Below are 15996 nucleotides of genomic sequence, written 5' to 3' on the forward strand. Positions count from 1 at the left end.
TTCAACCCTCCTGGCCCCTGGAAGGTTTCCAAGGATGAAATGTGGCCCCCAGGCGGTGCAACGTTCGCCCACTCTTTTCTGCATATTTATCTGGGAGCAAGCCCCAACTGAATGTAGCGGGGTTTATTTCTGAGTAAACACTCATAGGGTTGGGCTTTGCAGCTTCAAAGCAACAGGAAGTGAAACACCCTTGTGTAAGTATTTGGGTGTTTATTTAAAGTATTCCTGTCCTGCTTTTTTTCCACCGAGCATCCAGCCACAAAAAAAGAGAATAGCGTCAAGCTAGGAGTCTTGACCGATTGATGTAAGCTGATTTCAACTGCGAAATATGATTTATAACAACTGAACAACCATCAACGCATTTTTTGGAAAGCACCCATTTGTAGAATTGGAAGGGACCCCCAAGGGTCATCCAGTCCAACCCCCGCAAGACAGGAATCGCAGCTAAAGATTCCCTGGCAGATGGCCACCCAACCTCTGCTTAGAAATCTCCAAGGGAGAGTCCGCCACTTTCTGCCCGCTTTTGCCTCTGGTCCTGCCCGCGGCTGGCGTGTGGCCCCTGAGTCGTTGCACATATAGGAATGTGGCCCTCGAGCCGAAACAGGCCAGAAATCTGCTTGGCGGTAGTAATTTTGAAAGCCATCTGGGAGTCTCAGTGAGGAATGCATTTTGACCTAACAGACGCTTGGTTCAAGGATGTGGTTTTGGATTCCGGTTTGCCTTTGTGGGGGAGACACACGCCTCCCGCTAACTTAGGAGCTGGAATCCAAAGGATCGGATTCCCGGATACCAGAAGGAGTAAAGAAGAGGACACTGTCAAAGCCATTTTGCATTGAATGCTGCCAAGCGGCCTTCTGCTGCCCTCTTCAAGCGCTCTGGTCATTCCCTGCGTTCTCTGGGCAGGAGCGAATCTGCTTCCAATTTGTTTCTTGGAAAGATAACAGTCCCCAAAACAAGCAACTGGCGCTCTGCATTCCAGGCTCTTTCAAAAGCTGCTCTGCCTCCTGATCCGGGCCGGTTTAGTTCCCAATACTGTTCCTGAAATCTGGAAGTGGCCTGAAATATACTCAGAGTTGAGAGTGGATTTCATGCTCTTTATTCATCTCATAGTGGTGAGGAGGAATGGATATTCCCCCAGAATGTCCGCTTTATATACATTATTTACACAATGGGCCCCACGTGATTGGCTGATTCTGGGATTCTCCTGTAGCCCAATCAGGTTGCGGATTCCCTTCCACCTGGAGCTGGATTGGGTGGCTCCTGTGGACCAATCAGACTGCTGCATTCTGGACGCTATTGTTCTAGGACCAACCAGACTGCTGCATTCTGGATCCTATGTTCTAGCACCAATCAGACTGCTGCTTCTGGATCCTATGTTCTAGGACCAATCAGACTGCTGCATTTTGGATCCTATTGTTCTAGGACCAATCAGACTGCTGCATTCTGAGTCCTATTGTTCTAGGACCAATCAGACTGCATTTTGGATCCTATTCAACTCAGTACATAACATGGCCCTTAAAATGGGCGATTGTCCAGGCCTAGGTGGTCTTAAGAGAATGTCCAGGCTTAGGAGGCCTTGAGGACTGGCTGGGCCTAGTAGGCCTCGGGGATTTTTCAGTCCTAGTAAAGGAAAGGTAAAGGACCCCTGGACGGTTAAGTCCCGTCAAAGGCGACTCTGGGGTTGCGGCCCTCATCTCGCTTCAGGCCGGCGTTTGTCCACAGACAGCTTTCCGGGTCACGTGGGCAGCAGGACTAAACTGCTTCTGGCGCAACGGGACACCGTGACGGAAACCAGAACGCACAGAAACGCTGTTTACCTTCCCGCTTAGTAGATCCTGGGGATTGGGGGAGCCTAGTAGGCCCCAGGAATTGGCCAAGGATTGGCTGGGCCTAGTAGGCTTCAGGGATTTTTCAGGCCTAGTTGGCCTTGAGGATTGGCTGGGCCTAGTAGGCCTAAGGGATTTTCCAGGCCTACTAGGCCTTGGAGATTGGCTGGGCCTAGTAGGCCCCAGGAATTGGCCAAGGATTGGCTGGGCCTAGTAGGCCTCAAAGATTTTCCAGGCTTAGAAGGCCTTGAGGACTGACTGGGCCTAACAGGCCTCAGGAAGTGACTGAGCCTAGTAGGCCTCAGGGATTTTCCAGGCCTACTGGGCCTTGGGGATTGGCCGGGCCTAGTAGGCCTCAGGAATTGGCCAAGGATTGGCTGGGCCCAGTAGGCTTCAGGGATTTTTCAGGCTTCAGGGATTTTCTAGGCTTAGAAGGCCTTGAGGATTGACTGGAGCCTAGCAGGCCTCAGGAAATGACTGTGCCTAGTAGGCCTCAGGGATTTTCCAAGCCTACTAGGCCTTGGAGATTGGCTGGGCCTAGTAGGTCTCTGGGATTTTCTGGGCCTAGGAGGCCTCAGGTATTGGCCAAGCCTAGTACGATTTAGAGACTGACCAGGCCTTGGGGGGGGGAGTTGGCCAAGCCATGGACTGGCCGGGCCGAGTAGGCCTTAGAGTTTGATAGGGCCTAGTAGTCCATCTTAAAGATTAGCTGGCCGGTTGACCTGGCCTACTAAGCCTCAGGGATTGACCAGGCCTAGTATGTTTTAGAGACTAGCCAGACCTAGCCGGCATCTGGATTTGTCGGGCCTAGCAGGTTTTCGGGATTGTGGGGGGACAGAGGAGAAAGAAAGTCTGCCTCACAGCCGTTTCCCCTTCAGACGAGAAGCCGTGGAAGGGCCGCCCGTGGTGGCTGCGGGCCTTGAAACCCTCCCCAGCGAAGACGCTGAGCAACTTCACCCAACGGGGGCAGCTTCCGCTGAAGAGGTCGGTCAGCACGGAGCGCTACGTGGAGACCCTCGTGGTGGCCGACAAAATGATGGTGGGCTACCACGGCCGGCGGGACATCGAGCAGTACATCCTGGCCATCATGAATATTGTAAGTGTTATAACCAAGCACCCAGCCACTGGTACCTTAGTGCTTCCTGAAGTCCATTTACACACATCAACTAACTCCAATTTGGATAATGATTAACTCCGATTATTGGAGGCTGACTCCAATTTGCCAAAGGTCTGCCTTTGTTTAGCTGTTTGTTTTCGTTTGGGAAATGTATCTTCCTATATACATAGAAACGTAAGGCTGTCGTCACGCAGCTACAGATTGGCTCAGCACAATCCTGGATTTGCATGAATTCAGGGCGAGGGAGGAGAGCAAAATGGTGGCTATAAATGGTGGCTATAAATGAAAGCAGAGGTTTGAATAAAGCTTGAAGTTGTGAGAGGATGGGGTTTGGGTGAGATGTAAAGAGGGTTGACAAGAGGGGTGCTGGGGTTAGCATGAGGTTGGTGGGGGTAGTGAGCAACAGAAGTAGGGGAAGCAGCCCTGTGTGTATAATTGTGTGTAATAGATTTCATTAATTTAATCGCTTCCTATGAAGCATCTTTTAAGTTATACACACACTACACACACACACACACACACATATATATATATACATATCTACATATATATATGTATATATACATACATACGCATATATAGTATAGTTATATGTGTGTGTGTGTGTGTGTGTATATATATATGTATATGTATATGTATAAACTATACCCAAAATAGGGCATGCTTTCAATTAAACCAATTAAAGTTGTAAAAAGCAATTGCATACCCTCCAACATTTCTTCGATTAAAATAGGGATGTCCTAAGGAAAAGCAGGAGATTCTGAGATACTTAGAAACCAGGACGGCTTCTGTAAATGCGGAAATGATGCTGGAAAATAGGGACACTTGCACGGTTTGCAACTTCATGTACAAAAACAAATGCAAATATCTTAATAAATATTGAGCAATAGGACCCTGCTTTATTTTTAAGAAATATTTTAGCTCACTGTAGAGTATCTGCATAGTGTGCAAAAGGTTTAATCCCTGGCATCTCCAGATAGATAGAAACCCTAGAGAGTTGCTGCCAGTCAGTGCTGACTTTACTGAGCTACACTGACCGATGGTCTGTCCTGGTTTAAGGCAGATTCCTCTGTCCCATTGAGAAAGATACAAAAGCCCATCATCGTTCAGCCGCCCCCAACCGTCTTGTTTTTTAACACTGATCTTTCCTTGTTTCCTGGAGGTCAGGTTGCTAAACTTTTCCAAGACTCAAGTCTGGGCAATATTGTCAACATACTGGTGACCCGGCTCATCCTACTGACAGAGGACCAGGTGAGTTGCTTGCTTGCTGGGTCTTCTCCTTGGCAATAAAGTGGGGGAAGAGGAGCATATTTGCAGGGGAAGTGATAAGAGATGTGCTATAGGTTGGGGGGGGGAGACCCCTCCCTAAACCCTAGAAATTAATAGATGGTAAGATTTTGATTAATTGGGGTATGGAGCTGTGCCAGGTAGGGAATCTCTGAGCTGGCTTCTGTAAACCAGCCTAGCTGGCCTAGCAAGAGCAAACCTTTAACATAACAAAAGGTGTGGACAGAGGAATCCTTTGGCCTGGGGAGACAGGTGTTGCGAAGGTGATGCAGTGTGTGCTTGGGGTGACAGGAAAAGTGGGGTGTTTTTTTTAGTAAGATGTGCTGGGAAGAAGAAAGAGGGAGAAGAAAGGCTGGGATTCATATTGGGCAGGCAGGCTGGCTGGCAGGCTGGCTGGCTGGGGGGGATATCTTGGACTCCATGACTGCACTGCTGTGGGGGACAAGCCCCTCTTGAAATGACCATTCTGTAAGATCTGGACTCCCGCCACACAGACTGAAGGTGTAAACAGGCGAGTAAACCATATTTCTTAAAGCTGCAATGGTCTCTGCCGTGTCTCAACCCTCCAAAGGAAATAGACTCTGGGTAAGTTCCTGAAACCCCATGTGCCACAGGGCTTTGTCTCCCTGGTCTTGGTGCAGCCACAGAAAATGTCCTTCCTCACGTGCCCCAACGATGCTGTCCAGGAGGTCTCAAAGAGTGGGAGAATTTGATACGTTTACTCTCTCTGAAACCTTTACCATTCTCCCTCTTCCTCCAGCCCACCCTGGAGATCAACCACCATGCCGGAAAGTCTCTCGACAGCTTCTGCAAGTGGCAGAAATCCATTGTGAATCGCAATGGGAACGGGAACGCCATCCCGGACAACGGCATCGCCAATCACGACACCGCCGTTTTGATCACCAGGTATACTGGAACCATGTTGGTGGTAAAAGAACAGTTGGTTTCAAAGTCGAAACATCTTGTTTCATCTTGATTGTGCATTGCGCGGGGGGGGGGGACGGTACTGGCACACCAACCTCAGACTGCCCCTGGCCATCAAACCCTCCACTAGCCCACTGATGAGAAGGCGGTTCAATCCTCCCAGGCCCAGGGAATACATTGGCTAAGCGGATTCCGGCAGGATTGAATGCTGGCCATCAGTTGATGTCACCCAGGGCTGTCAGCTGATGGACAGGTGGGTGGGGTTAGGGGGAGATGGTCTCGTGGGCCACGTTGGGGTTATTTTAGGGGGAGCAGGCATTATGGGGGTGCAGAACTGAGTTTTCTGCAAAGCAATTGGTCAGTTAGTCAGGTATTTCTATTTATTTACTTGATGGGGGGGGCAGCTGCCCCTCCTGCACACCCATGGCTATGTCCCTGTTTGAACCCCTTGCAAGCTAAGATTCTCTCGCAACCCAGAGGTTTCTCTGACTTCATGTTTGTTTGTTTAACATAATTAAATAATTTTTATTCCATTTTTAAGAATAAGAGCAGCAAACATCACTTCTTTCCAAAATAAGAGCTATAAAACACCGGAACTGTAATTTCCATAATAGCTGTTGTTGTTGGCATTTGTCTGTCATGAGAGACAATGGAGTGTGCCTCCAAGGGTGAAGTCAAACTGCTGCACTAACAGCACCCAAGTGACCTCCGTGGCGCAAGCCTGGGCAGTGTGTCCGGAGGTCCTGGGCTGCCCAGATGACAAGACCCCCATTGTGGCCTCACTGGTGTGGCCCAAAGGAAAGCAGAACAAGACGTTTGGCACCAGCTTGGCTGCAGGAGTTGCCAGAAACAGGCATACAAGGCACCATCCAACTGTCTTAGGGACTCCGCTCCGTTTTTGTGGAGGGTCTACTCCTGAGCCTTTTCCTCTCCCCAAAGATGTCTCGGCCACAAGACAGCGGAGGTTTAGGGTCAGAGTTTTCCTTCTCCTGGGTGGGCTCCCTTCCCAGGTGGACGATCCCCACCTGCCCCTCGTTTATTTGCTGTGTTCAGTTGGCAGGGTGGAATCTGCCTTAATTGTATCTCCCTTCTTCTCACACCTGCTTTTTAGATACGATATCTGCATCTACAAAAACAAACCGTGTGGGACTCTAGGTAGGTAGGAAGCTTTTCCCACTAAATGCATTTCAAACGCTCTGCTTCTGTCATCACCCCCCCCCCCATCTTTAGATCAGAGTGGGAGGCATCATTTCAATATCAGTTTGTGACGCAACCTAGGACAGATTCCAGTTGGGGAGAGGGTGGACTTCGCTACAAACTACCCTTCCAGAGCCATGTGCAGATCAGGATTTTGGATCTTGTGGCTGAATCTGCTTTGACATAACATCTCCCTGTGACAATGCTCTGCTTCTCCCAGGACTGGCGCCCGTGGGTGGGATGTGTGAGCGGGAACGGAGTTGCTCCATCAACGAAGACCTCGGCCTGGCGACAGCTTTCACTATCGCCCACGAGATCGGCCACACGTGAGCAGAGTTCAGATCTGGTTGTGGGGTTGATGTGGAAATTGTTTGGTCTTGTGTCTGGTTAATGTTTTTTAGGGCCACTTCTGCTATGTTGTAGTGTCCTGAACCGCAGGCCCAAAAGAGGGCTTGTGGGAGGGGTTGGGTGCAGGGGTACCAAAGATGTCAAAGACATCCGAATGGCCAGGATAGGCTCTCTTACTTGTTGGTCAGTTTTCTCAGGGATACACTCCCCTTCTTGCTGATCAATTTATTCCAGGATAGACTTATTCCAGGATAGGCTCTCCTACTTAGTCAGTTTTCTCAGGGATACACTCCCCTTCTTGCTGATCGATTTATTCCAGGATAGACTCCCCCACTTGCCAGCCAGTTTATTCCAGAATAGACTCTCCACTTGCCAGCCAGTTAATTCCAAGATAGACTCCCCTATTTGCCACACTGTTTACTCCCAAGCAGGCAGCAAATAACCCTGTTTGGCATGTTTGGATTTGATATCCCGCTTTATCACTACCCGAAGGGGTCTCAAAGCGGCTAACATTCTCCTTTCCCTTCCTCCCCCACAACAAACACTCTGAGGTGAGTGGGGCTGAGAGACTTCAAAGAAGTGTGACTGGCCCAAGGTCACCCAGCAGCTGCAGGTGGAGGAGCAGAGACGCAAACCTGGTTCCCCAGATTACGAGTCCACCGCTCTTAACCACTACATCACACTGGCTCCTTCTTTCTCTGGCTTCACGCTTCTCCTTCCAGGTTTGGCATGAACCACGACGGCGTCGGAAACAGCTGCGGTTCCCAGGGGCAGGAGACGGCCAAGCTGATGGCGGCTCACATCACCATGAAAACCAACCCTTTTGTGTGGTCCACGTGCAGTAGGGACTATATAACCAGCTTTCTTGAGTAAGGGGCTGCCTGTGCGTCTCCTAAAGCATCGCACACACCACTCCATTACTTTCATTTCCCCTGTCTCTTTGTTCCAAAAGCTTTCCATAACTGGCCTTTAAGTGGTGGACACAAAAATGACACAATGGGCTCCTTTTGCATGCTGGGGGTCTTCTGGGTTTATTTATTAGTTGGGGTCCTGCTTTCCATACTTAGTATTGTTGTGCATAAGAATATGAAGAGTCCTGCTGGATGAGTCCAGTGGCCCATCTGGTCCAGTATTCTGTTCGCACAGTGATCCGCCAGATGCCTGTGGAAAACCAACAAGCAGGATTTGAGCAAAAGAACAATCTTCCCTCCTGCGGTTTCCAGCAACTGGTATTCAGAACCATTGCTGCCTCAGAAGCAGAGCGCAGACAATTTGGGCAGTAGCCATCAATAGCCCTTCTTTGCATTATTTTGTCCAAAAAAAAATTCCAATTTTTTTTATTCATTTTATAACACTAATAACCAACACAAACAGAAAAACAAACAATACAAACAAATTCTTGTCTTATCCTTATTTTTTCTAAACATTGTTTAGTGAGCTTCCCCAAGTCCCCCTATCTGATTTTCATTTTACCTCATCTTTAGCAGTTTACATATATCATAATTTTTAACCATTTTTTTAATCACACTTACTTTTACCATTAAAATCTTCACATATTATCCCTTACAAATAATACTATTTTAAAATACACTGTCTTCTACTTCAAACCCTATATCCCTATATATATAACCCTATATATAAGCCTATATCCACTTCCAAAGCTTTTCTAAGATTTAAATATTAACATATTTTTTCAAATATTTTTTAAACTTCTTCCAATCTTCTTCCACCGTCTCTTCTCTCTGGTCCCGGCGTCTCCCAGTCAGTTCGGCAAGTTCCATATGGTCCAATCCTTTTTTAAGGCCGTCTAGGTTGGTGGCCATTTCTTTTTAATGATCAGCTGGTGGAGCACGAGACTCTTAATCTCAGGTTCATGGATTCAAGCCCCATGTCAGGCAAAAGATTCCTGCATTGCAGGGGGTTAGACTAGATGATACTCAGTCCAACTCTACAATTCTGTGATTCCATGCTTCTTCTTAGAGGTGGCCCCCATCCCTTAGAAGTAGGGTTGTCTTGTGGGGGGGGTCATTCCAAGGTCAGGTATCGCCATGGCAGGCAAGGCCAGAAGCTGCAGAAAGCAATGGCGCAGCCCATCAACCTCATCTTCAGATACCTACAAAACAGGTCCAGAATTCAGGTGGGACTGGATGAAGAGGTGAACACAAGGATAGAAGGCTGTGTTATTGGATTTGAACTTGGTTCTGGATGATTCTGTGGAGATTTACTCCAAGACAAAATCAGGGAAACAGCGGAGTCGTTCAAAGGGATTAATACGACTCTTCTACTGAGCGTTTGTAACTAGAAATGGCTATTCAGTGTGTTTTGTTCCATTGCTTCAGTCTTTAAAACTATAGATTAAAATATTAACGCTACCACTCCAAATTCTACTTTAGGTGTCTGACGGAATCACAGAATCATAGATGTGGAAGGGACCACAAGGGTCATCTAGTCCAACCCACTGCAATGCAGGAATCTTCTTGTCCAACATGGGACTTGAATCCATGACCCTGAGATTAAGAGCTTCATGCTCTACCAGCTGAAGAATGAAGCCAGCTACTTAGGCTATGCTTGCATAATTTTGAATAATTTTTCTACGTCGATGTGGAATTGCAGCTCATTATAAATAAAACTCTTCTCGCACTCAGCACCATCAACCCTTGATGTCTTTCTCCTTTGTTTCTCTCTGCTGCTCCAGCTCTGGGATGGGCCTCTGCCTGAACAATGCTCCACCCAAGCAGGATTTCGTCTACCCGACGGTGGCCCCAGGACAGGCTTACGATGCAGATGAGCAGTGCCGCTTTCAGTACGGAGTCAAATCTCGCCAGTGTAAATATGGGGTAGAGAGCCTTCCTGCTTTTACTCTTGATTCCCAACGTGGAGGGGTGGAGGGATGGGCTTACCCCATCAGGCAAGGCGTTTTGCGCCCACCGGCCAGCCTTTAAACCAGCCACAGCCCTGTTGTTTTTAAAAACCACTCTCCTTCTGCGAAAGAGGCTTCTGCCTTTTCTGCCTGGTTAACGGGGCAGTTGGGAGTTTCTGGAGAGACTTCCGGACATTTTTAGACAGGTGTATGTTTCGTTCCCAATAAACATTTCCCCCAGGCAATATGTCCTCTGTGCCCCACAGCCTCCCTGGGTGGCCACACTTCCTGATGTAGAAAAAGCTTATTCATGGGAAGCACTACCAACACAGTTCTTTAGGGATACTTTGCATGTGGTTCCTGGATTAAATGACCATTGGGGTCCCAACTCTACAGTTCTATGATTCTGTGACTGAACTGATTTGATTGCACTGTGGGCACCTGGGAAGACTGCAGAGCGCTCTGCAGAATGAATGGAAGGATGCTTCCAAGTGTATTTCAATTTGTTGGAAGCCGCCCAGAGTGGCTGGGGTAACCCAGTCAGATGGGGGGCATATCAATATATTATTATTATTATTATTATTATTATTATTATTATTATTATTATTATTATCATCATCATCATCACCCCTTGACCACCTCAAAAGGAATACAGTCGTACCTTGGATCCCAAACGCCCTGGAACTTGGACATTTTGGCTCCCGAATACCGCAAACCCGAAAGTGAGTGTTCCGGTTTGCGAATGTTCTTTTGGAACCCGAATGTCCAATGTGGCTTCTGCGGCTTCTGATTGGCTGCAGGAGCCACATTGGACATTGCAGCCACTCGGAAGCCAGGATTTGGTTTTCAAACGTTTGGAAGTCGAACAAACTTCTGGAACGGATTCTGTTTGACTTCCAAGGTACGACTGTATATTAACCCCTGTACTCCACCCTTGAGAATTCCACCAATTTTTTTCTCTCCACTTTGATGATTTTCAAAAGCAGTATCTTTGCTTATTAATGGATGGGGAACGGTGAGAGGGTGGGGTGGGGGTGGGGAAATGGAATCAGCAACCTTCTTCCTTTGTAGCCCTTCCTATACCCCAAGGGGCTCCTCACAGCATGAGATAATTCGAGGCAACCCACTGACTTAAATGACTCCACTAAGTAAAAGCATAGTTTGACCGATCCATTGATGTTAATGGGTCTACTGAGTTTGGTGCAGTTTGCTACAATCCATTGACTTTAATGCAGAGCCGTAGCTATGGGGAGGTGGGGCTAGTCAGGTTTTTTGCCCCAGCTGAAGCCTCCTGAGGAGCGACACTTAGGCTCCCAGCCTGTGTACGTGTGCTATGCAAAAATCATGATGCAGGGGAAACCATGAAACCAGCCAATGCCTTTACATAGCTCCTTATTTCAGACCTTGTGATATATTGTGATGTTTAGCTGGTGATGCATCACGGTGTTGAAAACCAGGTATCTCCCAGACCTAGTCTCCACAGAGACCTGTTGTGTTTCTTTAATCCTTCCTTCAGTCTCCAGTCATCAGTTGCCACCTCCCTCCTTAGCCCAAGACGTCATGTAGCACCACCAACCTCTGCGGCCGTCCACCCCTCCTCCCAGCTCCGCCCGCGCCCCCACCCACCCACTGGTCCTTCTTCTCCTCCTCCTCCAGGAAGTCTGCAACGAGCTCTGGTGCCTTAGCAAGAGCAACCGATGTATCACCAACAGCATCCCGGCGGCCGAGGGGACCATCTGCCAGACTAACACCATCGAGAGGGGGGTAAGAGGCAGGGCCACCCTTGCTGTACCCTAACCCACAACAGCGATTCCTGCCTTGCAAGAGGGTTGAACTAGATGGCCTTTGGGATCCCTTCCAGACGGCCAGTTTACCCATAATCATGCAGTCCCGCTGAGGTCAGGCGCATGAATGCCAGCGAGGTGGGGGGTGTTGTTGTTGACCGGTGGGTCTCTCTTCTTCCCTCCATCCTCTGTATCGACCGCCAGTGGTGCTACAAACGGGAGTGTGTTCCTTTCGGCACACGGCCAGAGGGTGTGGATGGAGCCTGGGGGACGTGGTCGCCATGGGGAGAGTGCAGCCGGACTTGTGGGGGAGGCGTCTCCTCATCCATCCGCCACTGCGACAGCCCACGGTAAGTGGACACTTGCATAAACACCCGAAACATCCCCTGTGCTCCCTGGGACACCATTTCCCACGTCTTCCTCCTTTTCTCTCTTCCGAAGGCCGACGATCGGTGGGAAATACTGTCTCGGGGAACGGAAGCGTTACCGGTCTTGTAACACTGACGTGAGTAGCAAGGGATTCTGGGATGGGAGGACGGTGGGGGCAAAGGAATGGATTGTTACGAAAGTTGAGTGCCACCCCCACTCTCTGCTGAGAGGCAGCAAGATCCCAAGGGGTTCTGGGCATTCACCCAGGGTCTGTGGTCTCTTGGAGAATTGCAACACGGTGGAGACTGCCATAGCTTTAAGAAATGTGGTTTATTCCCCTGTTTACACCTTCAGTCTGCCTGGAGGGAGTCCATATCTTACAGCACAGTCATTTCAAGAGGGGCTTGTGCAGCCCTGGAGTCCAAGGCATCTCTCCCAGCCAGCCTTCAGCCAGCCTGCCCAAGATGGATCCCAGCCTTTCTTCTCTCCCTTTCTTCTTCCCAGCACACCTTGCTGAAAGATTCTTTTCCTGTCACCTCAAACACACACACCCCTCACCTTGGCACCATCTGCTTCCCCAGGCCACAGAATTCCTCTCTGATGGCACATCAGCACCTTTTGTCATGTTAACAGATTTGTTCTTTGTACATCTTGTGCTTGCCACAGGGCTCAAGCCGTTGCCATTGTTGACAGATTTGCTATTTGCTAGGCCAGCCAGGCTGGTTTGCAGAAGCCAGCCCAGGGATTCCCTGTCTGGCACAGCTCTGCAGATTGTACTTTCATCCACATCCCAATTAATCGAAATCCTACCATTTGTCTCCTGCCAACCTAGCAATTCAAAAGCACGTCAAAGTGCAAGTAGATAAATAGGTACCGCTCCGGCGGGAAGGTAAAACGCCGTTTCCGTGCGCTGCTCTGGTTTGCCAGAAGCTGCTTAGTCATGCTGGCCACATGACCCGGAAGCTGTACGCCGGCTCCCTCGGCCAATAAAGCAAGATGAGCGCTGTAACCCCAGAGTCGGCCATGACTGGACCTAATGGTGAGGGGTCCCTTTACCTTACCATTTGTCAATTTCTAGGGTTTAGGAGTGTTCCCCCCCACACACACACACAATCAATAACTGTATTTTGGGTTCTTGTTTTGAATGTTTATGTCATGAGCTGCCTGTGATCTTCGGGTGAAGGGAGGTATACAAATTTAATAAATATTAATAATGATAAGGCAGAGTGAGTCACATGCCTTGGGAGGCAGATGTGAGAAGTGACAGCAGCTCCCAACCTTATAGCTCAATCATGGAGCATCTGCCTTGCACCTCCCAGCAAAGTCTTTCAGCTGTGGGGTCCAGAATGCGCCATCTCTGCTTCCAGGCATTAAAAGAAGCAGCACCCCTCAGCCCCAGAGAGCCAATAATAAATTTGCCAATCTTTCTGTGCCCCCACCCCAGGACTGCCTACCGGGCTCGCAAGACTTCCGAGAACTGCAGTGTGCCGAGTTTGATAATATCCCCTTCCGAGGAAAGTATTACACCTGGAAGACGTACCGAGGAGGTAAGGCCGTTTCCACACACACACCCCGGGGGGGGGGGCGTGGGACAGCTTTCACCCATTCCCAATCCAGCCTCTCTGACCTAGTGGTTTGAAATTGCCATCTCTCCGCAGGAGGCGTCAAGTCCTGTTCGCTCAACTGCCTGGCGGAAGGTTTCAACTTCTACACGGAGAGAGCGGCAGCCGTGGTGGATGGAACACCCTGCCGCCAGGACTCCAACGACATCTGTGTCAATGGAGAGTGCAAGGTGATTTTCCAGCGCTGTAACCACTCCTCCGCACTGCCCGTAGGCCTCCGACTGATTGAGGTTTAATGGGCGGCTTCTGGGACCGTCGGGAGGGGGAGGTTGGTCCACTTTCTCTACAAGGAAAGATTTATGCATTGGGGGGCTTTTCCATTTAGAGGGGGGACACATGATTTATGGACATAAGAAGAGCCTGCTGGATCAGGCTAACTGAGGGGATTAGACAAATTCAGGGACTATAAGGCTATCAGTGGTTGCTAGGCATGATAGCTGTGTATCACCTCCTGGACTGGGGCAGTCTACCTCTGAATCCCAGTTGCTGGGTGCCACAGGAGGGAGGTTTGCTGTGATGGTCAGCTTCTGCTTGCGGGCTTCCCATCATGGGCATCTGGTTGGCACTTAGTTTCTGCCCATTCACAAATAGAGCCTTCATAGGCAGAGACAGTCTACCTTAGAATGGTGGAGAGCAAGAGAAGGCTATTACTCTCGCATCCTGCTTGGGCTTCTTAGGGGGGCATTTGATTGGACACTGCGAGGATAGGAGGCTGGACTAGATGAGTCCCAGCTGCAGGTTCTTATTAGTTTTTTTATGAATCACAGTGAGAGGCACAGGGCTTGCTCCTTTATCTCCTGCCTTTGGGCATCCTGGAGGAATCTGGCTGGCCACTGTGAGAAGAGGATGCTGGACCAAACGGGCCATTGGCCAAACCAAAACCAGGCTCTTGTCCTCTTCTATTCCTCTTTAAAAAGGCCTATTTTCTTTTAAGGCTGTCCAGGTTGGTGCTCATTAGGGCTGGGTGATAGATCGATATATCCAAAAGCGGTTTGAAGATCATACCATGATATCAGTTTCTTAATTTTTGACCTTGGCAATATATCGCGAATCATGATGTCTGTATGTGCTATGCAAAAATATTGATGCGGGGAAAATCCGTGAAGAAGAAGAAGAGTTTGGATTTGATTTCCCGCTTTATCACTACCCTTAGGAGTCTCAAAGCGGCTAACATTCTCCTTTCCCTTCCTTCCCCACAACAAACACTCTGTGAGGTGAGTGGGGCTGAGAGACTTCAGGGAAGTGTGACTAGCCCAAGGTCACCCAGCAGCTGCAGGTGGAGGAGCGGAGACGCGAACCTGGTTCACCAGATTACAAGTCCACCACTCTTAATCACTACACCACACTGGCTCTCTACATAGCTCCATCCTTATTTCAGGCATCGTGATATATCAGTATATCGCAGTGTTTAGCTGGTGATAAACCCGATATCGCCCATCCCTAACTCTTCCAAGAACTTCCTTCATCAAACCTGTCCTTTTGTTTCCTATAAGCACGTGGGCTGCGACCGCATCCTGGGCTCGGACACCAAGGAGGACAAGTGCCGGGTCTGCGGAGGGGACGGGAGCTCCTGCGAGACCATTGAAGGACTTTTCAACCACTCGCTGCCGGACGGAGGTGAGGGTTGCCTGGTGACCCGATGGGTGGACAAATGTACAGCTCAGAGAGGGGCCAAGACGGTACTGACATGTTGTAGGCAAATGTTTTTCTATTCCAAGGCAGATGCTTTCAAAAATAAATTGCACAGGTGGAACTTGATTGGGGAGGTTCCCAGGAGTGCATAGCACCTATTGCCCAATGCCTGTACAGTGGTGCCTCGCAGGACGAAAAGAATCCGTTCCGCGATTCTCTTCGTCTAGCGGTTTTTTCGTCTTGCAAAGCAACCCTATTAGCAGCTTAGCGGATTAGTGCTATTAGTGGCTTAGCGGCTATTAAAGGATTAGCGGCTAAGCTGCTAAAAGGCTATTAGCGGCTTAGAAAAAGGGGGGGAAAGCGGGGGGGAAATCGCAAGACTAGCAAGACGTTTCGTCTTGCGAAGCAAGCCCATAGGGAAAATCGTCTTGCGAAGCAACTCAGAAACGGAAAACCCTTTCGTCTAGCGGGTTTTCCGTCTTGCGAGGCATTCGTCTTACGGGGCACCACTGTAATGCCTATTGACCAGTGCCCTTAAAAAACGTTAATTTGAAGCCTGGTCTCCCAGGTTCCCATCCCAGCACTGACTTAGTAGAAGACAGCATCAACACAATTCTTCATGTGCTTTGCAATTCCCTGCACCAAATTTTCTCTCTTGGCTTTTTGAACATTGAGCACCCCCTTAAAAATTACCTTGGTTTATTATCTCCATCTGCCGCACAGGCTACGAAGAGGTGATATGGATCCCCAAAGGATCAGTGCATATCGACATCCGGGAGCTCAACCTTTCCTTGAACTACCTTGGTGAGAAACCTTAGCTAAGGAGGGAAGACCCCAGACGGGTTGTCCTTGAGGTGACCTCCAACCTCTGGTTTTGCATGTGGGTTATCTCACTCTTGGGATTCGGATGGCCCTGTGGGTAAAAGCCTCAGCGCCTAGGGCTTGCCGATCGAAAGGTTGGCGGTTTGAATCCCCGCGGCGGGGTGCGCTCCCGTCGTTCGGTCCCAGCGCCTGCCAACCTAGCAGTTTG

The 15996-nt window shown here is 49.2% G+C and overlaps 1 protein-coding gene across 2 annotated transcripts in view; it reads left to right on the top strand.

The window, feature by feature from the left end:
* ADAMTS10 (ADAM metallopeptidase with thrombospondin type 1 motif 10) overlaps positions 1-15996 on the top strand; it is a 40823-nt gene that overhangs the window by 13128 nt on the left and 11699 nt on the right. The window contains exons 5-18 of one of the 2 annotated variants that reach the window (XM_028713622.2): positions 2705-2922; positions 4111-4194; positions 4991-5136; positions 6266-6309; positions 6572-6677; positions 7422-7568; positions 9395-9536; positions 11216-11323; positions 11548-11693; positions 11785-11848; positions 13157-13259; positions 13371-13504; positions 14828-14951; positions 15690-15770. In XM_028713622.2, coding sequence (XP_028569455.2) covers positions 2705-2922; positions 4111-4194; positions 4991-5136; positions 6266-6309; positions 6572-6677; positions 7422-7568; positions 9395-9536; positions 11216-11323; positions 11548-11693; positions 11785-11848; positions 13157-13259; positions 13371-13504; positions 14828-14951; positions 15690-15770 — 1647 coding nt within the window. The remainder of the gene's footprint in view (positions 1-2704; positions 2923-4110; positions 4195-4990; positions 5137-6265; positions 6310-6571; positions 6678-7421; positions 7569-9394; positions 9537-11215; positions 11324-11547; positions 11694-11784; positions 11849-13156; positions 13260-13370; positions 13505-14827; positions 14952-15689; positions 15771-15996) is intronic. The other variant, XM_028713623.2, reaches the window with a different exon arrangement.

Source organism: Podarcis muralis, chromosome 18, assembly GCF_964188315.1.
Source record: "Podarcis muralis chromosome 18, rPodMur119.hap1.1, whole genome shotgun sequence".
Classification (NCBI taxonomy): domain Eukaryota; kingdom Metazoa; phylum Chordata; class Lepidosauria; order Squamata; family Lacertidae; genus Podarcis; species Podarcis muralis.